A 27,269-nucleotide genomic window follows, 5' to 3' on the forward strand; every position below is an offset into this window, starting at 1 on the left:
CCCCATGTCCAAAGTGTTCATTCAACAACAGACATCACAAAGCCAAAACAAGTATGGTGAATTTTCCTATAAGATCCATCCATATTTGAAATGTAACACAGATACAGCACAATTCAATACCCCAAATTGCAGTCATCAAATATGGACAGCAATGTAAGATCAAATTATGCAAAGTAAGAGTCCTATAAGCAGTTGGCAACATCTAAGGTCAGCCTCAAGAACTCTTTTGTCACCAATGTCACACACAAAGGTGCATAACCAAAATGTCAGCAGAGAAAAGCTATCCTGATAACCTTTGGCTGAAAGCCTATGAATACTTTCAAGAGATTTGGGTTGGACAGGAGAGGATTAATGGATCCAGGAGACTGCCTTAACAGTCAGAGGTGGAGCTAGGTGCTCAGGGAGCGCACCAGGGGGGTGCTGCCCACGGCGCGCATCCCAGGGCGGTGCACAGTAATGTCACCCCCCTCAGGGAAGACACCCAGGGTGGGCCACACCCAACGCACCCCCATTCCTCCCCCAGTGTTAACAGTCCTCACAATGTTGCCAAGTATCTCCTTTGCTAGGGAAGTAACAGGTAAATGGCCCACAATAGAGACTGTTCTGGAAACCTGACAGCCATCTCTACCAAGTCCCTAGCCTGGGCGATGGGGCATGATGTCTGTAAAGAAGAATAGGCTGCCACTTGAGTCAGGCTGAGAACCAAAAGAGAGCTGAGCTCTGAACTCTGTAAACTAACAGCCTCTGGGGTGCTTGCTGTCTCCCTAGAGATCTAATATGAGAGAAGTGGACTTCAGGTTGAGTGCTCCTGATGTATCTTTGTTCGACCTGTATATTTGTAAATAAATGCAAATATTGCAAAATACAGTGATCTCCTTCCAAACGAGGCTAAATACGGGAAAGCACTGCACCCCTCAAACTTACTAGGAAATGAACACAACTGAACTCAAGGATCAGGCTGTCAGTGACCCCAAATTCTTGCTCCCTTTTGAATCCGTCTGCCCCCTTACATTAGAAATTATCTTCCACATATGATATGTCCCATGGTTATAACAGGAATGAAAAGACAGTGATGCACTGTTGTTCTTGCCTGATCAATAACACAAGCATCATTTGCAACTGGCAAAAAAACACTGTGCTCTATACTCTAAAGCAACTAATAGTCTTCCCCAGCTACCAGTTGCTAGATATTTTGCATTCATTTTATATCAGCCCAATTTACAGGCACCCTCAGCTCTCAAAAAAAAAACAAAACAATTTAAAGACACACATGCATTTAAAACTGTTTTCATTAATTTTGAAACAAGGAAGAACTTCTTAGATCTCGCTAAGATTTTTTAATTTTTACCGTTACAGTATTTTCCATAATTGTAGTGCAGATTCAAGCAACAAGATCTGTTGTACATTATGACGACTTACAGAGGGTTGTTATTATTATTATTAATTAAATGCGTATACCGCCCTTCATCCTAAGATCGCAAGGTGGTTGCCTAGCACACTCTGTAAACAACCTCAGGACAAAGAAGGCAGCAGCCAAGTTGCAATCTTGTAACTGGCTTGTTCTATGTATAAAGTAGGAAAGGTAACAAAAGGTATGCAGCTTTAAACTTGAAGTACTGGTTTGCACTTCTGATTGAAAACATAGAAAAGTATACACAGACCAGGCACTGCTGCATAACTTGTATTCATGTGAACCACCCTGTGATCTTTGGACGAAGGGTAGTATACAATTTAATAAATAATAATTGAACTGCAGAGTTGTAAGGGACCCTGAGGATCATCAAGTCCAACCCCACAATGCAGGAATATGCAGCTGTCCCATACAGAGATTGAACCTGCAACGTTGGCATTATTAGCACCATGCTCTAACCAACTAAATTCCCCAGGCTACAGTAATAAATAATTAAGTGCTGGCTACCATTGGGAAGCACTGAAGCTGGACTACAGCCACCCAAACAAGCCTCTTGCTATAAGAAGCTTGGTTAAGCTTATATAGTCATACCTCGGGTTAAATGTGCTTCGAGATGAGTGTGTTAGAGTTGCGCTCCACGGCAACCCGGAATTAACGGAGCGTGTTACTTCCGGGTTTCACGCTTGTGCTCAAAATGACGTTACGTGCATGCACAGACGCACCAAAACATGACCCGCGCACGCGCAGACACGGGTTACGTTTGCTTCTAGATGCAAACAGGGCTCCGGAACGGATCCCATTCGCATCTAGAGGTACCACTGTAATGGCATATTGCTTCCTATATTTCAGTTCTGGTAGTTTTAGCAGAACCAGCAGAAGCAGCAGCACAGGGGAGAGCTTTAAAATGCCATGGTTAACAGGAAGCACCTACCTACCCTAACCAGTTTCAGAAACTCAGATATGAAAACTGGGAGCTAAATGGTACCTTAAACCTAGGTTATGGGAGCAACAATGGAATGCCTGGGCACTTTTTTTTTTTTAATAACAAGAGTACAAATCTGAAAATGAATGAAGCGCAGCTAAAATATTATGTTCATTTCCCACATGGTCTGGTCCTTCCCCTGCTCTCCCCAGTAATATTCTTAAGAGGGTCTATTCTCCAATCTTCAGAGAGTAGCTGGAAGTGGGGAGGCAGAAAAAGGTCCACTTTTCCTTCCACTCTGCGGTTTTAACCTGAAACCTTAGGCCCAGAGCTCAGAGACTGTGAATGAAATCCCCGGTAGCAAAACTGTGCCTGCAACAATGGGAGTTTCGAACACAGACCCCGACACAATTCTTTGGCCAGGTCAACCGCAGCTCACGACCCTTCGAGTTCACCATAAAGGCCAGTCCCTTTCCCCTATACAGTATTACTGAGACTGGGGAAAAACCTGGGATGGGTTCCCCGTCCCCCGCCCAGTTACAGCGGCTGACCCGAACTCAGTTCCCTAAAAGGCCGCAATCGCAAGGAAACGATCTTAGCCGAGCCCTTACCCGCGGCCGGCGCTGTGCAGGCCCGGTCAGGCAGGGAACCGAGCCCCGAACTTTTCTTCCAACCACGGCCGCCCCAGCGCGACTGCCGATCCCTCCTTACCTGCCGCTTCTCAGGGGGCGGGGTCAGAAAGACGGTTGGAGGGGCGGGGCCAGGGGGTCAGAAATCCCCGCTCCTGCCTTGAGATCGGCGGCAAAGTCCCGATCGCGGCAGAGAGAAGATGGAGGAGGAGGAGCAAAGCGGAGGGGCGGGTCCCGAACGACCCAAGCAGCCTGGCTTCGGGCCAATTAGGAAAGAGAACACTCCGTCTCCTTGGAGACAAGGCACCCCCTCCCAACGAGGCGCAGGGGGCGGAGCCTACCCAAGGGCGCCGCGCGGGGCTCTCGAGGTGGAGCGGGTGGACACGCCCCCCTCCGCACCAGCGCGCGCGGCTCCTGAGGCGCGCGCTGCCTCAGGCGGGCCCACAGAGGCACCCCTCCCCATCATAACACGCGCGCGCGCTTTTTGTTTTGCCTCCGGTTATCTCCCACCTCAGGGGGCTGCTCGTTTTGAGGGGGTAAAGGGCGCAGCCGAACCTCGCCGCCTTCCGACCTTCTCGGCCGGCAGCTCCCGTCGGCGTCCTCGTTCCATAAACGGAGCGGGAGGGTGCTTACATGACGGGGTCCCCCCTCACATCCCCGTTCCAACGGCCGTCCCCGCCGCCATCTTGGTGAAAGGAAGGCGGCGGACGGATACGTACCGTTATTCAGTCGCCCCTCCGCCGGGAAAAAAAGAGATGCTCTTCCGCCGTCGGCTCGCCTTCTCTTATCTCTTCCCCGCCTCCTCCTCCTCCTCCTCGTCCCCTCCCCCGGGTCACGTGGCCCGGTCCTCTTGAGGCTACGCTTCTTCCTCGACGGGCGTTAAGGAGGCGGAGGCGGCGGAGGGGCCGCCTCGAGCGAGACTCGCGCGCTCGAACTACGTTTCCCAGAGCGCAGCGCGCGCGCGCTGCCCCCTCGCGAACCGCCCGCCGGGCTCCGCTCGAGTGAGTCTGGGGAGCGTAGTTCGAGCCTCTGTGGCAGAGAGCGTTGCATTGTGGGATATCGGGCTTACTGAACGGCGGCGTTACCTCCGTGAGGAGAATCGCCCGACTTGCTGAGGAGCCATTTCAAAGTGCACGGATGCTAAGTCTCCTTGCTAAGGCTCGGGCTGCCGATTGCGGTGATTCTCCAATAGGTTTTCGCGCTGGCTGATAAAATTACTGCGTTTCTCTTCTGTTTCTCCTTTCAGAAACCGCGGATTCAATAGAGAGGCGCAGAATCACCGGTTACTAGCAATACAGTATACATATTTTAACGGAGATGCCACCTTTGGGCATGGTTGAATAGTTTCCACTCTTTTCTCCCGGTCCATCAGGGCTGAGCTCGCTGACTGGCAGGAAAAGGAAGAAAGGTGGAACTTTTACATTTATTTATTGAATTTATATACTGCCCTACACCCGGAGGCCACAAATGCAAGTTACACACACACACACAGTATTCAAAAAGTCAGAATAGCACCATATATGTAATCTATTTTTTAAAAAATGTAAAGGACCTCTGGACAGTTAAGTCCAGTCAAAGGTGACTATGAGGTGCTGCGCTCATTTTCTTTAAGGTCTTAGAGGCTCACTTTTAAAAAACAAAAACATGGCACACCACCTCAGTCTCCGAGCAGTGCAAGATTTCTCAGTTGCCTACTCGGGGTTCAGTTTCCTTGGAATAAGGGACAGTGGAAACGGTGGGGTCTTTATTATACACCTTTAGGTGCCAGGCAAAAAATGTTCATTTTCAACCCGGCCTTTGGTTGAATTGATTGACATTGTATGCCCTTTTAAGATGTGGGTAGTTTTTTTTTGAGGGGGGGTGTTATTGGGTTGTTTGTTTTTATTTTCATTATGCATTTTGTGGTTTTACATTTCAGTTTTGTTCTGTGAACCACCCTGAGACCTCCAGGTATAGGGCGGTATATAAATTCGGTTAATAATAATAAGTGGTTTATTTACCTATTTTTTATTATTATTATTATTATTATTATTATTATTATTATTATTATTATTATTATCCATAGATGCCACCTGAGCCTATGGTGGAGGGTTTCATGTGCCTTCTGGCACAAACCACTTCATTTGTTAGACTAAAGACCTTCAGCAGCATCTATCTCACCAAGGAACTGCCCTGTCTGGCTTGTTGGAATCCTTCATTGGATTTTAACCCAGGCAAATGCCCACAAAGGGATGCAAGTGGCACTGTGGTCTAAACCACTGAGCCTCTTGGGCTTGCTGATCAGAACATAGCAGTCTGAAAGCATGTCAAAAAGTGCAAGCAGATAAATAGGTACTGCTCCGGTGGGAAGGTACCATATTTTTCGCCCCATAGGACGCACTTTTTCCCCTCCAAAAATGAAGGGGAAATGTGTGTGCATCCTATGGTGCGAATGAAGGCTTTCGCTGAAGCCTGGAGAGCGAGAGGCGTTGGTGCGCACCGACCCCTCTTGCTCTCCAGGCTTCGCGCACATTTCCGCAAGCAGCGGGAGCCCTGTGCTGGGCTCCCGCTGCTTGCGGAGAGTTGCCTGCATGCCGAAGGCTGGGTGCGCTGAGCCCAGCGCGCCAAGACGTCTCGCACCTCTCCGCAAGGCATGGGAGCCCTGCGCTGGGCTCCCGCTGCTTGCGGAGAGTTTCCTGCATGACGAAGGCTGGGCGCGCTGAGCCCAGTGCTCCCAGACTTTGCGCACCTCTCCGCAAGCCGTGGGGGGCATGTGCTGGGCTTCCACAGCTTGCGGAGAGTTGCCTGTTCTGGGGGCTGGGGTCGGGGGAAGCTCGGGCTTCCCCCGCCCCAGCCCCGTGCCTGGGGGGGAAATAATTCCCCCCCCTTTATTTCCCCCAAAAAAACTAGGTGCGCCTTATGGGACGGTGCGTCCTATAGGGCGAAAAATACGGTAAATGGCATTTCTGTGCGCTGCTCTGCTTTTGGTGTTCCATTGCGTCAGAAGCAGCTTTGTCATGCTGGCCACATGACCCAGAAAAACTGTCTGCAGACAAACGCCGGCTCCCTTGGCCTGTAAAGCAAGATGAGCGCCGCAACCCCACAGTCGTCTGCAACTGGACTTAACTGTCAGAGGTCATTTACCTTTAAGACCCACAAACTCACAAACCTCTGTTAACTGCCCTAAACGCAAAAGATCAGAAACCCCCTCACAGTTCTTATGAGATGATGGTTGTATTTATGTTGTAAACCGCTTTGAGATTTTTCTTAAAAATATAAAGCATATAGAAATTTAAAAAATAAAAATAAATTTTAACACCTCTTCTTTATCAAGCCATGTTAATTAATCTTGAGCAGATTACCGTAAATGCGATTCTGTATTGTGCCAGTATAAAAAATCCATCTGTCCAGCAGGTGGCAGAAGAACGTAAGGAAACTACATGTTTATTTATTAAAATATTATTGGGAGTTTATAGATGGTACAAAGTTATTATGTTCTTGTAAGTTTCATTTCTGATATGTTCTGTATCTTAAGACCACACATTAAATAGATTTTTGGCATCCAAAAGACAGACTGAGAACTTGGGTCCCAATCCCATGCATTGCAGTGACACTGCAGCACTTCAGAAAGCAAAGCTATTCTGTTCTTGAGGTTCCTGTAAATAAAATTTAAAAACCACAAAGGATTTTCCTAATAACCTTTCTGAAAGCCTCATCTTTTCTCAGCTTTACCCTTGGACTGAGCATTTTTAAAATCTGTCATTGTCTGTAGAGAGATAAAGGAGGAGAAAGGGGACAAGTTAAATTTAAAATTGGTTCTTGAGCTCTTAAGTGTCTTTATCTACATGCTGGCTTGAAATATTTCTAGGGAATTTCACCTTTCAGACTAATTGATTTCTGTGAATCTTGCTGTAAAATGGTTGTTCCTAAATAAGGCAGGGAAGGGGAAGAGGGAACACATAAACCCTTTCATCAGCCTGAATACATCCTGTTCCAGAATGGACTTTATCCAAAGAAACATCCAAAGAATGCAGGCAGGAGTATGTGAGGTTTCAAACAACCTGAGGACGAGTTCTGTAAAACGTTTAAATCTTTTGCACACCTACACTACCAGAAAGTTAATGAAGAATGTTTCTTTACTTATTTTGTATTAATACTCTTCAAGCAGCATAGCTGTTTCTGACAATACCCGGTTCAATTAGACATGCTCCATTCCTTAGGCACTGTTGCAGGAAGTAAGATGAATAAGTGCCAGATTCTGAGAGCACATTGCAAAAACAAGCTTAGGGGCATGATGTGCATTAATAATTGAAAAATTAAAAGAGCATCTGATAACAATCATTCCTCTGCAGTTTGAAATGCCCCTGATACTGAACTGCTTTCTCAACACCTTATGGCTTTAATTTAATGCATGTGTCAGCAGTCAGGAATCTAGAGTACCAAGCAATGTTAGAGGCTTCAAAGACAGAATGATTTTCTGTCCATATGAGCTCTTATCTTTAAAACAAAGTGCTCTGCCTAAAATGTTAAAAGTATGGATAATGTTCACGTCTGATCTAAAAACGTGATCTCTTTTTGCAGTTGCATTCTGAGGGAAACTTCATGCCACAAATAAAGCTGTCCAAAAAGTCACGAAGCTTCAACAGAGAATGAAGTAATAGTTTATAATACACCTTGGAGGGTCATGTCCACTTTTACCCTGTATCTTTGACTACTACAACAATCTCTCTTTGTTTTGCCTTATCATCCCCGCAGAACTGTAGATCCCCCTTCCAGACCACCTTGGGCAGGGACTCTTCCCCTCCTTTGGCAGGAAAAGGGGAGGCGAGAGGGAGGGGGTGATGTTTAGTTTGATTCCTTTTGCAATAAAAAAACTAAAAAGAAGAAAATATGTTCATCAGTAGTCAAATAGCCTACCTGAACCTTAGTCCGATGTTTTGAAAAAACACAGGAAGCAGATGGGTAAGATGCATCATCCCATTCTGACCTTTCTGTATTTTTACATAACAGCTCAAGGTGATTTGACATCAGCATTCTGAGAAACGCATAGAAGTCAAGGTTTCTCGAAAATGAGCATAGTGCTAGTCTGTGGGACATTTGCAGCTAAATGACAGGTGTGTAACATTATCTTTTAAACACCGATCTTACCAGATCTAAATTTCAGCCAAATACAGCACAAATGGTACAGCTTTAAAAACTAATGACATAAGAAATAATTTCTTACTTTTCTCTAGAAACAAACACCTAAAAACTGGAAATAGGTGCAGCTCTTGGGTATGTCGCTATGTGGTTAGGAAGAAAAAGCAATGTACATGTCAAAAGTTTATAACAGAGGAAAAACTATTAATTAGAAAATGGTTCTTAGACATATCGTCAGACTTTACCTCTTCTGCGGTGACAGCATTTTTCAGAGATTAACAAGACAATCCTATACATGATTACTTAGAAGTAAATTGCAACTGTGTTCAGTGGAGATCTCTGTGATGCTTCCCTAAGGAAGCTGCATTGAACTGAAAGACCATTGGTCCATCTAGGTCAATATTGCCTACACTGGCCTGCAGCGGCTCTTCACAGCTTAGGTGTGAGCATTCCCAGCCTTGAGTCAATAGATATTGTGTGCCACATTACCTCCCACTGTTGCAGTCCCTAGCACAATTTTGGATTCTGTGGGAACATGCAAACATGCATTTATATCTTCATTTCCACCTGAGTGCTCGTGTAGCCTTTTCAAAAGGCATTGTGCAGCTGCCCATTACCTTTTGGCAATACCAAGACTTTTTCCATCCACTTGTCTGTTGTGGTTATGATACACAGGTGCCATTTTCCTGCACATGGTGACCTCACTGCTGTTATCATACACAAGATGAATACATTATCTCCCCATCTCACTGAACCTCCTGTGAGATTCAGAAGGAAAAAGCAGGGTCCAGTGGGATCTCATGTTGTACAACTTTACTTGGTGTCAAATGAAGGAGAATGTTTCTAACTTTTTGTTTAGCAATAATTTTTTTTATTCCCCCCCCCCTTACTTTTTTCATTGCATGGTTGATCTTACTAGTATTGTATTTGTAATGTGGCAAGCTAGCAATGGTTAGGACAACTGCAACTCCTCTGAACATTCCTCCCCACTGACTCATTACAGTTTGGACGGTTCAGAAATTAACAGCAAAAAAACAACAACTATCTCATTCTGGAGAAGGCTGTGATATTCTTTGCATCAACTCTGAAGGGTCTCTCTCTCTCTCTCCAGCATTTAAAGGTAAATGACAAGACTGTTTCAAGGGTGGAGGTGATTTCTCTATCACCAGATATATATGCTGTACTTACATTAATTACATTGGTGTGCTCTAATGGGATTAATTGCTTAGTGAGCTGCTGGAAAAGAAAGTAAAGCAGCAATCCTCAATACCCTTACTAGAGAGTAAGTCTCATTGAGTGCAGTGCAACTTACTTTCAAGTAAGTATGCAAAGGCTTGCATGGCATGAGTTAATCTGAGCTAATATGTTTCAGTGGGTAAGTGGGTGTTTCTAGACAACAAGAACAAAAGCAATTTTTTTGCAGACGCTTTACAAGAACTAGCCTGATAAAATTGGCAAGGGTTGTGCCAATGTCATTTAATTTTATCTGGAAGGTCATGGGATTCGGGACTCCCAATCCCCACAGATTTGACTCAACGAATTGCATGAAGCTGACAAAATCTGCGTCAAATTTCACCTCATTTTTGCCATGAACCATAGCGGGAACGACTGTACTATAATTGCTCTTCTAGTAAATCCATAGCAAAGGGAGATTGCAAGGGCTGTGGGGGAGACATATAACAGAAAGAGGCAGAGTTACATACCATCAGCATGCATCTTCATTGGCGATCACTCATAGCCAAGGAGGATTGTCTTCCATGAACACAGTCTTAACAGTGAGTCCGTGAGTGACTGTGGAGGCCAATTCTGGGGACATAGGTTTCCGGGCAGGAGTTGATCATGGTGAGGGTTTACCAAGCGTGCCTTCCTCTTAGCATGTTTCTCCCTTTCATCCTGAGTTCAATTGTCTTCAAAGCCCATGACACCTTTGGTAAAGGCTGTTCTCCAATAGGAGCGCTCGCAGGCGAGTGTTTCCCAGTTCTCAGTGTCTATACTACCCTTTTTTAGATTTGCCTTGAGAGAGTCTTTAAACCTTTTCTTGACCACATGCATTACACTTTCCATTTTTAAGTTGGTAATAGAGTAGTTGCTTTGGAAGACGATCATAAAGCATCCGAACAACATAACCAGTCCAACGAAGTTCATGTTGAAGAATCATTGCTTTGACACTGTGGATCTTTGCTTTTTCCAGTACACTGGCATTAGTTCGCCTGTCTTCTTAAAAGATGTGTAAAAAATTTCGGAGGCACCATTGATGGAATCTTTTGAGGAGCTGGAGATGGCGTTTATAAGTGGTCCATGTTTCACCAGCGTACAGTAAAGTTGGTAGTACAATAGTTTTGTAAACAAGCATTTCGTTTTCCCAAAATCGTCAAGCATATCAGTAAGCGTATCACCGGCTCTGCCCACTGCATGTCAATATAGCACAGCACTTATCCATCTTGTGACATCATCATATGTGTTTCCTTGCCACTGCTAGCAATAGCTAATTATGTGGAGCGAAGGCAGGGAAAGGCATGATGTGATGATGTCACAACAACACAGATCATTATTACCTGTTGCACTCAGACATGGGGAACTCAGACATGGCAGTGTAGTTTTCTGCGCCATCCTTTCGCTGCTATGAATGTGTTTTTTTGTGGCTAGAGCTCAAACCTGATCATTAGTCTTCTGTAATTAGTCAATATTTACGAGTCCATACAATTTCTATGGGAAATCAGTGGGAACAGAACTCCCAGTTTATCTTACCTTAATTTGTATCTTGGACCCTTTAAGTTGTAGATCTTCAAGTGGTGAGTTGGGAGCCACAGCTGGGTGGCAGCGTGACTTACGGTGGATTGCATCAGCAGCATTTCCACCATTTAGGTGCCAGGCAGAAAAAATATATTCACCCAGGCCCTTGAGCCTTAGTTTGCTGCTTATCTTTGGATAGGGTGGTGTGGATTTGGGTCTGCTCTTTTATGCATATTCATTGGTGAGCATTTAGGTGGTTTCTATGTTTGTTTTTAATAGGAGTGCCAGCTTAGCCCCATGACTGTGGGTGCCCGGGGCCATGGGTGGCATGCACAGTGCATGGCCCTGGTACCAAAATTTGTGGCTGCCTGGCCCCTTCATGGAGAATTTTGTGGGTGCTCTGGCACCCAGGACCCCAGTGAGCAGTGAGTTGGCACCTATGGTTTTTAATGTTTGTTTCTGCAAGTCACTTCAAGTTCACCTTTCTGAAAAAAGTGGGTAATCAACTTTTTTTTTTTTAAGTAAGAACTAAGCCACATTGCATATTTGGGCTAAGGTGAGTTGCAGGTCTGTAAAGATGAGAAGACTACAATTCTGTAAGCATTTGTTTGGGATGAAGTTTCACTGAACTGAGTGAAAATGCACTGGATTGTGTTGGATATCTTGCATATGATTTCAGTTTACAAAGCCAACAATTAAGGGAAGTAACGCTTATTAAAACCCGTGCAACCCATTTCAGCTGTGTTTTAAATTACAATGTATTAGCTCTCTTGTATTGAAGAATCTTTTGTCTGTTGCTTCAGTTTCCACGTATTCCTAATTACAGTATTTCATTCTATTTACTTGTATTGTTTTGTTTCCCCCTATTAAAGTATATCTCATTAAGGGAGGGAATCAAAACAGCAGTGAAGAACCTCATTCAGGCAGCAGCGTGATTTTAAGTGTGGCCTTAATATTTTAGGACTGGAAGTTTTAACTTCCCAAAACAGCTAGATGCCTCTTCTTTGTTTTTTATAGTTGGTTTGTTTTTTTAGTATATTTTTATTAAAGATTCCTTAGTTTACAAAAATGCATGCATTGTCTCTTTTTTCAAGTTGTGTTTTCTACAGATCAGTTTCATTTGTTGTGAGACATTAGTGTTGCATACAGTGTTAGGTTAGGAAGAAAAGCGGGGGCATGGTGAGTGGGGTTGGGTCGGGTGGCAATGCTTCTATTCTTCTACTTAGAGTATGTATGAGGTTTTGTGTCAGCGTCACTTGTGTGGGTTCTCTTCCTATTCGCTTTTTGCATTTCCTTGGTGGTGAGAGAGGTTGGGGGTGGCCTAGGGTGTGGTTGGTTGTCTTTGGTTAGCTATTAGTGAGATCTGTTTTTGTGTGTGAGTGGGGTGTGGATCAGGTTAGCCAGATTGATTCGTATGCTGTCGGTGGATTCTTCTTGTTGTCTTGTTGGGCCATGTATAAAGGGGAACCATACCGGGTGAAGGTGTCTTCTATGCCTCTCTTTTGTTCAAGTTGAAAATGTTGCTGGAATGCAATTGAGAGGCTTGAACCACTCCGGCAAGAAGAGAAGAAGAAGAAAAAGAAGAGTTTGGATTTGATATCCTGCCTTATCACTACCTGAAGGAGTCTCAAAGCTGCTAACATTCTCCTTTCCCTCAAAGCGGCTAACATTCTCCTGGTAATGGTGATTGCCGGACGTCATCATTGGCTAAATTGACCTCCAGATGTGCTAAGAAAATAAACTTGGCAATGATTCCACAGCTGCAGACGCGGCATACATTTAGAACAAATGACTTCTCCCAAAGAATGCTGGGAACTGGGATCCAGCACCTTAACAGCCTGCAGTTCCCAGAACACTGTGTGGAAGTTATGCTTTAAATGTATGGATGGTTGCAGCAACAGATGGATGGCTGAAGTAACTTTCTAACTTGACTGTGGGTGTTTCCGGACAGGAGCTTAATACCGCAAACGGGTAGTTTAGACCCACCCACACCACCACCCCGCAATGTGAGCATCCATGTGTTGCCATAGACGCAGGGCCCGATTTAGGTTTGATGAGGCCCTAAGCTACTGAAGGTAATGGGGCCCTTTATATGTCCAGCTCTCCTTTGTCAACAACAAATTGTCGCTGTTTTTTTGGTGTTGAATATATGCTATATGATAATTTATAGACCTAATAGGTATCTAAAGCCATTTCCACATGCAGAATGTAGGCACCCTATATATAGAAATGAGCAAACCAGTGATATTTTAGGGAGCAGGCTAGCAGGTGGGGCCCATTACTTACATCACAGGAACCTACACAACACAAAACACTGTTGCTGTATGTAGGGTTTGTTTTATTTGTTGTTTATCTTATATTTTGGAAATGTACATCCAGTGGGGGTTTTTTTACTTTAATTTTTTTTTTAGCCCCCAAGAGAGTGCAGTCCTAAGCTATAGCTTGTTTAGCTTATGCATTCCTGCTCTTGTCACTGGTCAGAGAGAGAGGGGAGAACCAGAAATGCTATATGCTCCTTCCACCTCAGGAGAGGAGGGGAAATGACATCACATAGAGCCCTCTCTACCAATTACATTTCTATGGTAAGAGTCTCTGCCTGTCAGCAATACAACTCTGTAGCCTTAACCCCTTCTCATGCTAAGTAGCAAGAACATGTGCTGTTAGATTTGGCTGCTAATCTTCCACAATTTGATTATCTCCAAGCAAAGCAGAGAGGAAGACAAGAGCACGCCTAGGCTTCCTCTTGTCTCTGTGTGTTTTTTTGAAAACAGGAGCATGCCACAAGCACTTGTTTGCATGTTAATACTCAGCCAGCACTTTGGTTTCTTTCCTACTTGGAGAATGGAGAAGCGAAGTGGGTGCGATTTGAGCAATATGCATCGTCATGTTTGCTTGTTCACAGTAAACCATAGATTGGCATATTATGGCGGGTGAACCAAACCATAGGGTTGAGGAGCACTTATTATTATTTTTTAGGCTGTGTGCTGCATTAAAATATTTTAGTTCAGATGAATTTGATTTCTAGCAATGCACTTCTTGCCTCAGCTATGCAAATGAGGGAGCGAACAGCAGGTCCTTGATTTTTTCTGCAAATACAGTGCTGAGTCATCAGCAGCTATGATTGTACTTCCTGCTGACACAAGATGTTGTTTTCTTTTGCAGGCTCATCAAAATGAAAAATTGGAGTTTATTTCATTTGTTTCTCCAGAATGTATTGATAGTAGGCACAGCTGACTTGGTAAGTTTTACACAATACAAGGAGGATTTGTAGTTTCTTCTCACCGTATAAGGGGGGGGGGGAAATGAGCTTATTCATTCTTGGATCTTGTTGAGCTCAGAGGTGACATTTGACTTAAGCTGATAGTAGAATCATAAAATGGTATAGTTGGAAGGAACCACGAGGGTCATCTAGTCCAACCCCCTGCAACAGAGTTTATAATTGCTACTTTTATGCATTAAAAACATCAGATCAGAACTATTCCCTCAGAGTTCCTGTTTTAATTCAAGGTGGCTGGTTAGAGGGCTTGCTCTCCAGATAAGGACAGCTTCTTACACAGAGTTGTTTTTTTAGTTGAACATGAAAATATGAGTCTAAAGATATATTAAAGGATAACATGTTAGACCAGAGATGAGCTGCATATGGTAGATTTCTGGAAGTGGCTCTTACTGAAGTCCTCAAATGTTCAAAGATTCTTGTTATTATAATTTCACTGGTGGTACCTGCAACAAAATGTTGCAGATTGCAGCCTTATTCTCCATGAATTTGTCTAATCCTCTTTTAAATCTACCTAACCCCAAAGAGAACTAAAATTTAAGAAATCTGGACACAACCCTTGAGTTACAAAGAAAAAATGCTTCTTTAATTGTTCTTAGTGGGTACTTCAAATGTTCTTAACTCGATACTGAGTATCTTAAGTTCCAAAGTACTAAGAATACACAACATTTTATCTTCATGATGTTCATGGAAAGGAGGAACGAGGGTGCCTTCATGGTTGTCTTTTTTAACCTGACATACACCTTCCTCGAGAGAATGTATCGGATGGATGTTAGCTTGTAATTGGCCATGCAAAGCTGCAGCATAAAAAGTTTCTGCATGCATTAATGGCAGCAGCTGGGATAAATGTGATTGCATGACCAGACCACAGGATTTGACAGCAGCTGTTTAATATCTGGCTTGGAGTTTAGAAAAAAATCCAAAGTCAATAAAGTGGGCAGAGTCCGTTACACGCAATCTGTTTCCAATTAATGACATAGCTATGATCTAAATAGCATCCCCCCTGGTGATTATGTTATGTTTTTCACTGTTCCTTTCAAAGGGCTTTAAAAGGCAAAGGAAAACAATACCCTGTGTACTTCTGAAGTCCTTTTTTCTAGTCCTGTAACGTTCCAGTTTAGCAGTTTAAAGTCTAGTTACCTGTGAGGCGTTTTTACACAGTGGTAAACTGAAATGAGCAAGCCTCAAGAGCATAGGACCTTGCAGCTGTGCTGCTTTCTGGTGATGTTTAGAGAACTGCCCTTGTGACTTTTCCCCAGAGGGAGCAACTCTGGCATTCTAAACATGAGAAACTCGCCATTGCCCTTAAATGACTTGTTGGAAAATCAGTGGGAGGCAAGGAGGCTGCTTATTATCTCTCATCTTATGTATTGACATTAATTGTTTGGAACCACCCGCCTTCAAAGCACTTGGAGGCTTCTAAGTGATGGTAAATCTGCAGAACAATAGCCTGGGCCAGCCCGGAAATTTTGGTGCTTGAAGCAAAGGAAAAAATGGACCCAAGCCAACTTGACTGTTAGCTGAATCTTCCTTTGACACTGGTGATGGGACAACATCTTCCATTGCATTTGAAGGCAACAGGCTACTTTAGGGGCTGCATGGGGCATGATATCTGGTGCACAAGCCTCACTTATGCTACCCAACCCTCAGATGCTGCTGCTTGTGGGGGACTGCTGTTTATACCCATGGAATTTGTGTGGAGGGCCCTTTGGGGTGTCTATTCCATATCACATTCTATTTTGCCTCTATATGGAGCCACTGGAGCTATCACCTAGGGATCTGGAGCACTATATCACATATACACTGATAACACTCATCTTGGTCTCCATTCTGTCTGAATTGGGAGAGGCTGGGCAGGTGTTGGACTAGTGTCCAGAGGCGGGGGGGGGGGGCTGGATGGGGGGTGGCGGCAAATAGACTGAATCCTGACAAGACAGAGGTGTTGCAGTTAGGTGGTTCTCATGTCTGGGAATTGGGGAGACTACCTGTTCTGGGTGAAGTTGCACTCCCCCTTGATGGTACATAATTTGGGGGTGCTCCTTGATTCCAAAATTGAGGTGCAGGTGCCTTCAGTGCATGCCTAAAACATAAATCCCTTTCCTTAAAAGGGGGAGGCAGCGAAGAATCCTGTAGCACCCTAAAAGGCTAATGTTTAATATGGCATGTCATAAACTGTAAGCTTAGGCCAATCACATTCATATGCCTTTAAAGTGCTGCTGGATTACGAGTTGTTTTTTTATTTAGCAAACTTAACACAGGTACCTTACTGGAACTTCTTGCTTATAAGTGGATGACTGTTCTGCTTTAGCGCACGTCCATGATATTATGAGACACATACACAAAATAGCCATCTCAAGTATGCCTAAAATACACTTTGTTTTTTAAATATGAATTTGAATCTAGACAAGAGCAGCCTTGTTCTGTTCCCTACTAAACAGCTGGTAGGTGTTCAGACTCGGCCAGCAGCCTGCTTCTTGAAAGGACTGCCCTAGTGGTGTATTTATGAGGGCTGCACTCATTCACAAATGTATTGCACTCATTCACAGTGATTCCTGTACTGTGATATAGACCAGGGATGGAGAGCCTCTGGTCTGTGGGCCAGGGGGTCCAATTTAGCATGCAATACCTTTTTCCCATCACCATGACCATCTGTCAATCAGCTGGCATCACTGGGCAGTAGAGGAATCCAGTTCTGCTGGGTACTGCTCTGCCAGCGAGTTACTCTACAGGCCAACTTTGATAGGTTGCTGGGATTGCCTGACAACATCAAAACTTCAGAAGGTGGGTGGGTGGGTGGTCTTGCATACCTATCAGAAAGTTGACCAGTGTGGAGAAAAGGCTCTGCTGTACTGGGCCAAAAGGGTTCTCCATCCTTGATATAGACCCTAGTATCTAGTGCTGCAAAACAGGTCAGTTGGTAGATCATGTGACTATTAATTTCAGGGTTGTGGTTTTAGTCCTCACAAAGATTCCAGCATTGCAGGGTGTTGGATTGGATGATCCTTATGGTCCCTTTCCAACTCCTTAATTCTAGAATTCCTTGCTTGGGTGTGTTGCAGTTGCAAAGCCAGAAGAGGGAGCATGTGTGTTGCAGCACAGATTTCTAAATTCTCCTGAGCAAAGCTTAAGAGAAAAGGCTATGTAAGTACTGTAACTGCGTTTTGGCTGAAGCCTATCCCATCAAATAGATCTAATATTTGACATGGGGGAGCTCTCCTTCATGCTTGATTACTACACCAGAACTCTGGCCAGTGAACAGTATGAAGAATACACATTTTGTATCATTACACATTATTTGTGTGCAGCTCAATGCTCAAGGAAGCAATTGAAATGAACACTGCACAAAACAGTATTGATGGTCATTTCCCCCTTTTAAATGCATGCTAACAGAGACAAAGCCTTTCCTAACATCTGTCTGCATATACCGTACTTTAAAGTGAAAAGCCATTGCTTTACTTTGTGCATCTCTGCTCCCTTTCATAAATGCCATTAGCAAATAAAAAACAACACCCCCCCCCCGCAAAAAAATAACAACAAAAACCCCTAATTTGGAATTGTAGTCAGTTATGTGTTCTGCAGACACTAAATGCAGAAGGTCCCATGTTCAATTTCTGGCATATCCATGTACTGTAGGTTTGGGAGACCTGCTGCCAGTTTAAACTAGGAATGGGGAACCTTCTCCAGACCAATTGTCACCTTAGCTTCTGTCTGATCTTAAAGAGATCACATGTCAGTGGTGGGTGGGGCCTGAGACAAAAGTGGGCGGAGCAACAAATGTGCACTTCACCTCTATGTGCTCTTGCACATCCTTTTCAGTCTTCTAAACAAGAGGCATTATCAGAGTTCAATGGCACATGCCAGCCAAGCAAAAACATTCAAGCAGAGTACAAAGATGCAAAACAGAGCCAGGGGAGATGTGGTTAGCGAGGATGCATGGCCCAGGAAGAGACTCAAGGGTCAGACAGAAAAATTAGGAGGGCCACATTCAGTGCCAAGGCCTGAGGTACCCCATCTCTGGTGTAGACAATAATAATCTAGATGGACCAATAACTTGACTCCCCATACGGCAGCTTCCTATGGATCCTGAATCTATCCAGCTATGTAAGATGCTAATTTCCTCCACATATCCATCCTGTCTGTATAAAATGGGGATAGTGCATTTGTCTTTATCCTAAGGTATGCAATATGCCTTTTTAAAATGTGGGGTTTTTTTGGGGGGTGTTATTGGGTGGTTGTTTTTATTTTGATTATATATTTTGTGGTTTTATATTTTGATTTTGTTCTGTGAACCGCCCTAAGACCTCTGGGTATAGGGTGGTATATAAATCCAATAAATAATAATAAAATAGTATGGGAGGCAGCTGAATCAGTATACAGTGGTACCTCAGGTTACATACGCTTCAGGTTACATATGCTTCAGGTTACAGACTCCGCTAACCCCGAAATATTATCTCAGGTTAAGAACTTTGCTTCAGGATGAGAACAGAAATCGTGCTCCTGCGGTGCAGCGGCAGCAGGAGGCCCCATTAGCTAAAGTGGTGCTTTAGGTTAAGAACAGTTTCAGGTTAAGAACAGACTTCCGGAATGAATTAAGTACTTAGCCTGAGGTACCACTGTATTAGTCTATTAAGCCTTTAGTTCAGTGTTTCCCAAACCTGCGTCGCCAGCTTTTTTTTTGGACTACAATTCCCATAATCCCTGACCACTGCTGGTCCTGCTAGCTAGGGATGATGGGAGTTGTAGTGCAAAAACAGCTGGAGACCGAAGTTTGGGGAAAACCGCTTTTGTTGGTTAAGAGGTAGAGGCTTTGAAACAGCGAGATCCCTTTTAATCTGTTGGTCTGAGACAAGTTAGGAACACAATTGCCTGTTTTGATTGGAACACCCAGTTCCGTCTGAAGTTACACTGAATCAGCTAACTGCACAACAAACCAGCTAAAATGTAGATAATTAATCCGGTAAAAGTCCTTTAGTCAGTTGGCAGCACTGGTGGATAATATAGCAGCTACGAATCTAGGAATGGTTCAACACCTGAACCTGCAAGGAGGGGCTCCACTCTTTACACTGAAGCAGCATCACAGCCAACAGGCAGGCAAGTCCCCTTCTCTTCCAGAGAGAATAGTTGGAGCATTACCGAAGCTGCTTTGGACTGGCACCGAGCCCGTCCCTCTGGAAGAGTTTCCTGACAAGCTGCCTAATCCCGCCGCATGTTTTCCAGGCTGTTCTCCACTGCCATATATTGGATTGCACTCAAGGGTAGGAATTAAATGAAAAACAAACATCTGAGATGCAACACAAATATTTAAAAGGGAAGGCATGCAATCAAGATCGCTCCAGCATCAACATGCCTCGAGCAACAAACGCTTATTTAAAGCAACCTAGGAATGAATACTGAAGCCGAGAGGGATCTAGTCTATAAATAATATTCTGTTTTGAATTTTTCATCCATGTAGAAGTTTCAGAATCATTGCTGCCCCTTCCTCCTCCTCCTCCTCCTCCTCCTCCTCCTCCTCCTGCCTTCCAATCTAGCTCTTTTCCTGCTATTAGGCAACAAAACTGAATTACATCTTTTGTAGTGAAAAAATGAGGGGAGGGGACTCCAACAAAGTCTGGTCCTGTGCAGAAGTCTTCTGTTTCACCGCAAGCAACACTATGTAATTATGACCCAGATTGTGTATGTGTTTCCTGACTGTAATAACAAATTCCTACTTTTAAGTCAAGCCAAAATGTAATTAAATTGGAGAAGGGGGAGAATCTTGTATGTTTTAACCAAGAAAGTTCTGCTGTAGAATTGCACTAATCTAATACGTAGTGTTGTCCTATCAAAGAAAAGAAAACACTAAACAGAACGACGTGTTGATAGATTGGCACATAGATAGATAGATAGATAGATAGATAGATAGATAGATAGATAGATAGATAGATAGTATTTTTTTTTAAGAACCAAATGGATAATTTCAAACCAGGGAAAAGGGCAAAAACAGCAGCACAGAATGAGCATGGATATTAAAGACTGTGTGTGTGTTACTTGTTGCTATCGTCATATGGATAAGAGAATGAGGCAAGTTTTTCTGCAATGTTTATGTAAATTCGCCAGTTATTAATACTGGCTGGATCAATGGATGCATGTAGCTCCTACAAAGTACCAACTTTGATTGAATTCCATTCTGTGGGGCATTCATGCGTCTTAGACACACAGAGTTTTCTTTGTCTGAACTCCATATTCCTTGTTCAAACAGGGTTACCTTTCTGAGCACAAAAAGAGTCTGTTCCACAAAGCTTTCCTGATGAACTGCTACCACCAAATACATGTCAAATGATTAATCACAACTTTAGCTATGAAACCTTGCACTACTAATTTAAGAGCATATTGCACTCCTTATTTTCAAATAGGCTCATGGACCTGAATGTGATAGGCAGTGATAGGTGGGAAACCTGGGTGCAATGGGTTTGTGCATATGGTGGTTAACCAGAAGGTTGGTGATTCGAGTCCACCCAGGGACAGCTGTGGGCAGGATTCCTGCACTGCAGCAGGTTGGGCTAGATGACCTTCAGCGTCCCTTCCAACTCTACAATTCAATGATTTCACACTGCCGCTATTTTCACATGGGCATCAATAACTTAACAGAAAATTCAGGTGGTGCAATTAAAGTTGATTTGGAGCTCTTGGGCAGCAAATGTGCTTCCCCTTTGAAATCAGACTTTTTACAATAATGAAAGCAATTGAAAATGCACTGGCAAGGCTGCGATAAGAGTTGTTCAACAGAACATTGTCTAACCTCTCTGGATGCAAATAGGAATGCATGCTCAATAAACAGGTTTGTCTGGAAGTGACCCAACTAATGCTTCTCCATCCTCCTCCTTCCATTAACGAACTGCTCCAGCAGACTTTAGAGAGTTGTTTCCAAGAGCAGCTGAAACTCCAGGCCCAGGTGAGACTTCTGGAACAAAGTGTGAAGCAGCAACAAGCCAAGATTGTGCAGCTCTTAATCGAGAAGGACATGCAGTACAGAGATAAAGGAAGTGAAAACAGTGTTATTGATCTGGGAGAAGAAAGAGAATATAAAGGTTTGAGCTAAATCTCCCTCCCTCCCTCTCTGCTTTTCAAATAGGCTCCACCCAATCCTTGTGCCAAACCATGGCATGCAGCTACCATAGCCTGAACTTCCAAAAGTTAAACCAGCAAATCCCATTTCTTGAGCAGCTTGCTTCCTTTAATTTTTCCATCCGCTCAGCAGCATATTCAATAAATGCAGCAGCCTTTAACAACTGAGGGTGGTTCCAGACTGTTAGTATTTAAAGGGAGAGAATCAAGCACATACCAGAATTTTAGTTTGGGGCGATGCGGATTAAAGGGAACTGTCACCCTAGCTAAGCAAATCCACTTTAAAAAAAAGAATCCGAATTTAAGCATTTGGGAAAGTTGAGGGGGAAATGTGTGGAAAACTGTGGGGTGAACAAATGACTTGATGGCATGACTTTCCCGGGAGTAAATGTCATTTATTTATTTCAATGTACACAAGACACATGCATATCCAGCTAGTCAAGAAGAGATCTGGAGTGACCTCAGACCTGTTGAGAAGAGTGGCATGCACTTTGTGCAGTCCTTCAGACAGAGGGTTGGAAAGCAGGACTTGTGTGGCCTGTCAGTGATGCCACATTGTCCTGCTGTCAGGGCTGCTTCAGCTGCAGGTCAGCACAGAGGCTTGGAGATGAGCAGTAAAGGGGATTCTTTATTCCAGGAAACAGAATGCAAACAGAGGAACCTGTGGGCAAGACTGGCTCCCAGCAAAGCAGTTGGCTGTTTTCCTTGCAATCTTAAACTTGGTCTGTGCTTTTTGTTCCTCTACATGCAAAGTCTGGCGTGTTCTTGGTGACAAGGCGGGAGGGGAGCTGAATATAGTGGGACTGGCAGGCTCCTGTGAATCTGTTGCAGCCTCAGCTCCCACCTCCTTCCCACCTGCCTGTCCTGCATCTGCAGTGCTTTCTGCCTCTGGTTCCTCTCTCTCGCTGAAGCCTGTTCTGACCAACCATTCTACCCCCCAATCCTCTGACCTGTCTTCAGTGTCCCACAAGCATTCCGCTGGGTCTGAGCCTTTCTCTTCTGAGGCTTCCCTAGGGGATTCTCTGGTTGCCCTCACCCCCACCATTCCTCCTCATCCAGCCAGTCCCTGGCATCTGGCAAGTCTTGTACCAAAAACAAAGAGAGGCACAGTGGCCAGCCCTACCCATGCTATAAAGGCCATAGCATTGGCGATATGGATGGGGCTTGTATACACCAGGGGTCAGGAAACATTTTCCACAGGGGGCCGGTCCACTGTCCCTCAGACCTTGTGGGGGGCCAGACTATATTTTTTGGGGGGAAATCCCCCCACGACTCTCCCCTCCCTTCTCCACAGCACCGGATGAGCCCCGGGGGCTGCTTACCTGTGCCTTGCGAGTGGCAGGGGCTGGCGGTGGCAGAGGGATGATGAGCAGCACAAAAGGGCTGGCTCTGGAGAGGGGCTGCTCTGCTTTAAATGACGCTCAGCCAACCATGGCTCTTGTGCCTTGCGAGCAGCAGGGGTTGGTGGTGGCGGAGACGATGATGATGAGCGGTGTGAAAGGGCTGGCTCCGGAGAGGGGCTGCTTAAAATGGCGCTCAGCCAACCGTGGCTCAACAAAGCCCAGCTACCTTCCTCCTCTAGGCAGGGCAGGGAGAAGCCAGGAGGAGGGAGGGAGGAGGCGCCGCCACGGTGTGTGTGTGGGGGGGGGAATGGTGCAGCCCGAACGATCAGAATCTCCACGCTGATCCACGTGGTGATTCCCGGACTGTCTGTGGGCTGGATCCAGAAGGCAATTGGGCTGGATCTGGCCCCCGGGCCTTAGTTTGCCGACCCATGGTATACACCATACCTTTAAAGCACAAACGGCAGTGAGAAAGATGCTTTGGTGGGCTGTTTTAAAGGTATATTGTATATGCAGCCACCGCTATTCCCACACTGAGAAATAAACAGTTAATTTTTACAATTGCAAGACCCAAAAATGGAGGCTAGAAGGTAAGCTGGGCTTACAGATATGCATAGTCAATCCGACTTGGGAGGCTGCAAATAAAGAGGGAAAGGTTTTTTGGTTTTGTACAAATAATATGCTTTCAATAAACCTTAGTCTTCAATAAAGACCAAGTCAGCAGTAACAGTGGAAAAGGATTTGTGGGATAAACATATATAATTAGGAATTTGTTAACTCCAATTTCCAACTGTTTCCCTTGTATTTATTTAACCAACAAATGACTTGAAATCTTCCGGGGGTTTAGCCTGAAACAGTTCAACCGAGATCATGGAACAAGACCATTTGAAACAGCAAATGTTAGCGTAGCTTTCTAGGCATATCATGTATAGCTGGGTGACACAATCCCACACCCACTTACTTGGGAGAAAGCCCTGTTGAACACAATGGGACTAACATTTGAGTAGATGTATAAAATGTCAGAATCCAATACAGACCCCCTTCCAAGTGTCTCTCTGCATGTATTATAGCGGTAATTAGAACAAGACCAAATTTCATTATTTGGAATGACTGTTGTTTTGGGGCAATGCAGATTGTGCGGAGATCTATAACGCTGGACACAAACAGAGTGGCTATTACAAGATGAAACCTCTTGAGAGCCCCAGTGGATTCTCTGCCTACTGTGACATGTCAGAAGGAGGAGGATGGACGGTCTTTCAGAGACGGTCAGACGGGAGTCAAAATTTTGATAGGTAAGTGGTGGGCCTAAAATCAGAACTAAGTCATAGGCACATGGAAGGAGGTAAATGCTAATGCTAAACCTTCTATCCCTGTACTAACTCCTGAAAGTGAAAGATGCAATGTAATATTCAGTGCTTCTCATTGATGATCCTGGAGAAGCTACGTCCATCTGCTCCACATACACTCATGACTCTTGTGTCATTTTCATGTCTGACTTCAGTTCTCTTTTTTCTATCTAAACCTTTCCTAATCCAAATATAAAAACTGGGCTGGTGTCATAGGAGCTTTCCAATCAGTATATGAAATTCAAAGTTGGAGTTAACACTTTATTAGCAAAAACACAATATCCACAGACTTGGCTGAGTGTCAGGCCCAATGAGCACAGCAGCGCATTCCCGGTAGATCTGGCCCCTTGTATCAGTTGCAGCGACTGTAAGTTTCCGCCTCCCCACAGTCATCTAAGTTGCCTTCTCTCCAGGGCTTTTTCCAAGCAGTTGGAGACTTTACCAGTGTGCAGCCAACCTCTTCTCTGCCCTTTGCATGCCTCTTCTGGTTCTGGAAGACAAGGGAGTAGGGGACCTTGTCGCAGCAGGAAGGGGAGACATCCGTGACTCTTCACCAGCCTGACTCATCTCTGCCTCTTGGCCTCCCTGCTCTCACTCTCTTACTTCAGCTTCTGCCTCTGATTCTGCACTTCTCTCTGCCACAGGCTCTCCCAGCTCACTAAGCCCTGCTACCGCTTCAGCTTCCACCACCTCCTCTTCTCCCTATGACCACCCATTGTTGTCCCACCACCACTCCCCAGGCTCTGAGCCTTATTCCCTTTCCCAGCTAGTTCCAAATACCATTCCTCTGTGTCCAACTAGACCCATGAGAAGTTGGCTAAGATAAGCATTCAGTTTACCACCACCACCAAAAATTGTATTTATTTAAACAGCTCAGACAGGGTCCTTTTTTCTAATTCTTCTCATGCACCTCAAAGAGCTCTGTGTGTGGAGTTAAGACTGCTTTAGTTCCCTGGGGACTGTGACAAGGTTAGCAAAAGCCTGTGCAGGACTTTCTTTCAGACACTGAATGGTAGGAGACTCCTGATACCCAGCGCTGAGTAAGTACGACCTCACTCAGAATCTCTAAGTGTCCCTAATTTTCAGGGACGTCCCTGATTTAGAGAAGCTGTCCTGGTTTCTGATTTGATCCCAGAATGTCCCACTTTTCCTTAGGACTTCCATATTTTCACTGGAGAAATGTTGGAGGGTATGGAGTTATCCGACCCCCGAGACGTCTGAAGTCAATTCTGTATAGGGAAGTTTTTTTAATGTTTAATTTTCTATATGTGTTGGAAACCGGCGAGAGTGGCTGGGGCCACCCAGTAAGAAGTGTGGGGTATAAATAGTAAAATGATCATTATGGAATGGGACATCCCTATTTTCACTGGAGAAATGTTGGAGGGTATGCCTCACTCCCACTGAAGTTGGGGCACATGACCTATTAGGACCCAAGATGCCAAAGGCATTCCTAGCAGGCAAATCTCCATGCATGGCATCTTCACAAAACAGTAGCAGCAATTTTTTCACCCAATCAAAAAGAAACTAATATTCCTATTTGTGATGGAGTGAAGCTATTGGAAACAAAGGAGGTTGCTGTGAAATATACCCAGAAGCATGTCCCTAAATATACTGATATAATACTGGGGATTTAATACTTAGAACACTGTGCAACTTAAAGGGGTGTTTCATTAAAGAGCGTCTGAAAATCCTCTTGGTTATAAAATATATATATTTTTTTATAAGGACGAGTTGATAATCCTCTTTGAGTGACCCAAATCAGAAGTTTACATTTTGTTTTCAGAGACTGGGCTGAGTATGAACAAGGTTTTGGCGATTTTGCTTCACCAGATGGTGAATACTGGCTTGGAAATAAAAATCTCCACTATCTGACTTCTCAGGGTAAGAAGGCCTGCTTAGTAAATGTTCATTAAGGTAAAGAAAACCAATGATGACAGGAACATTGCTGATCGTGTAACGCTAGAAACAAAGGCTGGAATCAACCATTTAATTTCCCCAACGTGGTTGTAACTGATTTGCTTCCTCTCTCTCTCCTGTGGGCTTAATTAGGCCTGCCAGGCCTCCCCACTTGAATCCCAGTATGGTTTGGCCTAAACCACGCCCATTGTGTGGGGCAGGAAGGAATGGGGAAGAATTTGATTCCATTCGCATTTATGGACAAATTATCAAATTCAGAATTTCCGGGGGTGGGGAGAACCAAAACAAAAGCATCTTTCAAAATTTGCACTTATCCAGATCTTGAGATGCGGTTCTCCAATGAAACAAAATGGTGTTTGTTAAGAGAATTTTGCGCTAAAATGCTGGTGTATTTTCTGGAGGATTTAAATAAATAAATTGCAAATGGCTGCAGAAATGTGGACAACTGATTTTAAGATTGGAGAGATGAGAAACTGAGAGAACCAAAACTGATGGATCCTTCCATCCCTAGGGACAAGTAAACTTAGGTTAAAATTAAGCAGGAAGAATCAGAAACAGATTTTTGGTGTGCTCCTGATATTTCTTTCTTAGCTTCTGGTTGAATTCAACACTTCTTGAACCTGACACCTTATAAGGCACCAAGTGAATTGAATGGAAGCTCTCTCTGCTCCAATGGATAATTTATCCTCAACACTACCGTTGTTGTTTTTCAGGGAATTATACCTTGAAAATTGATCTGTCTGATTTTATGGATGAACAGCGTTTTGCACAGTATGAAAATTTCAGAGTTGGAGACGAACAGGTAATAAAATGAACTTTGTTAACTGACACCTTGGCACTTCTAATAGAAATTAGGATTGTAAATACATGGTGGGGGACAAATGTTGCATCTTAGAAATATGAAAGACTTTCTAATCTATCTTAACTTTTTCTCCTTCACCTTAAACACCTGCTCGCCTTTTATATTACCCCTACTGCATGTTAAGTGAAACTTTATGAGATATTTCTGCTTGTAATAATTCTGAATGGGTTGCGCGCATGTTTTTCTGACAAAGTTCTTTGGATGCCGAGGTTGCACCTTACTGCTTCAAATTATTTTTTCTTCCCTGTATCAACCAGAGCTCTTACAAGATGAACTGTGGGCAATACTCTGGAACAGCAGGAGATTCCCTCACTGGGGGGTTTCACCCTGAAGTTAAATGGTGGGCAAACCACCAAGGAATGAAATTCAGTACAAAGGACAGAGATAATGACAACTACGAAGAGAACTGCGCTGAAGAAGATAAAGCTGGCTGGTGGTTTAACAGGTTAGGTAACTCTCTTTCCGCCACTCATTTTGCTTGCACTTGAAGTATTTTATTATCATTTCTATTCTACATGCATTTATTCTAGGGATGGGGAATAAATTTGGTTCAGTTCGCACACAATGCAAACCTGCCTGATTTGCACTGCCCAAACAATCTGCAAGCCAA

General features: G+C 44.1%; 2 protein-coding genes across 18 annotated transcripts in view; one reads left to right on the forward strand and one right to left on the reverse strand.

Annotated features, from left to right (window-relative positions):
• The window catches only part of PCM1 (pericentriolar material 1), a 50,514-nt gene extending 46,649 nt beyond the window's left edge, over positions 1-3,865 (reverse strand). For 4 of the 10 annotated variants that reach the window (XM_081208586.1, XM_081208593.1, XM_081208594.1 and 1 more), the window contains exon 1: positions 3,473-3,646. The gene's annotated coding sequence lies outside the window, so the exon portion shown is untranslated. Of the gene's footprint in view, positions 1-2,944; positions 3,074-3,472; positions 3,648-3,681 lie in introns of those variants that run through there. The other 6 variants (XM_081208591.1, XM_081208590.1, XM_081208585.1 and 3 more) reach the window with 4 other exon arrangements.
• Positions 3,866-4,031: 166 nt separating this feature from the next.
• FGL1 (fibrinogen like 1) overlaps positions 4,032-27,269 on the forward strand; it is a 31,249-nt gene continuing 8,011 nt past the window's right edge. Inside the window, exons 1-11 of one of the 8 annotated variants that reach the window (XM_081209058.1) lie at positions 4,032-4,091; positions 4,209-4,370; positions 7,523-7,595; positions 8,176-8,215; positions 9,084-9,200; positions 13,976-14,051; positions 20,974-21,154; positions 23,667-23,826; positions 25,664-25,761; positions 26,511-26,599; positions 26,917-27,104. In XM_081209058.1, the coding sequence (XP_081065184.1) occupies positions 13,986-14,051; positions 20,974-21,154; positions 23,667-23,826; positions 25,664-25,761; positions 26,511-26,599; positions 26,917-27,104 (782 nt within the window). In that variant the 5' untranslated portion in view covers positions 4,032-4,091; positions 4,209-4,370; positions 7,523-7,595; ... (1 more) ...; positions 9,084-9,200; positions 13,976-13,985. Of the gene's footprint in view, positions 4,092-4,122; positions 4,371-6,345; positions 7,596-7,982; positions 8,056-8,175; positions 8,216-9,083; positions 9,201-13,975; positions 14,052-19,647; positions 19,761-20,973; positions 21,155-23,666; positions 23,827-25,663; positions 25,762-26,510; positions 26,600-26,916; positions 27,105-27,269 lie in introns of those variants that run through there. The other 7 variants (XM_081209061.1, XM_081209055.1, XM_081209059.1 and 4 more) reach the window with 7 other exon arrangements.

This window comes from Podarcis bocagei (assembly GCF_964188305.1).
Source record: "Podarcis bocagei genome assembly, chromosome: 9".
Taxonomy (NCBI): Eukaryota; Metazoa; Chordata; class Lepidosauria; order Squamata; family Lacertidae; genus Podarcis; species Podarcis bocagei.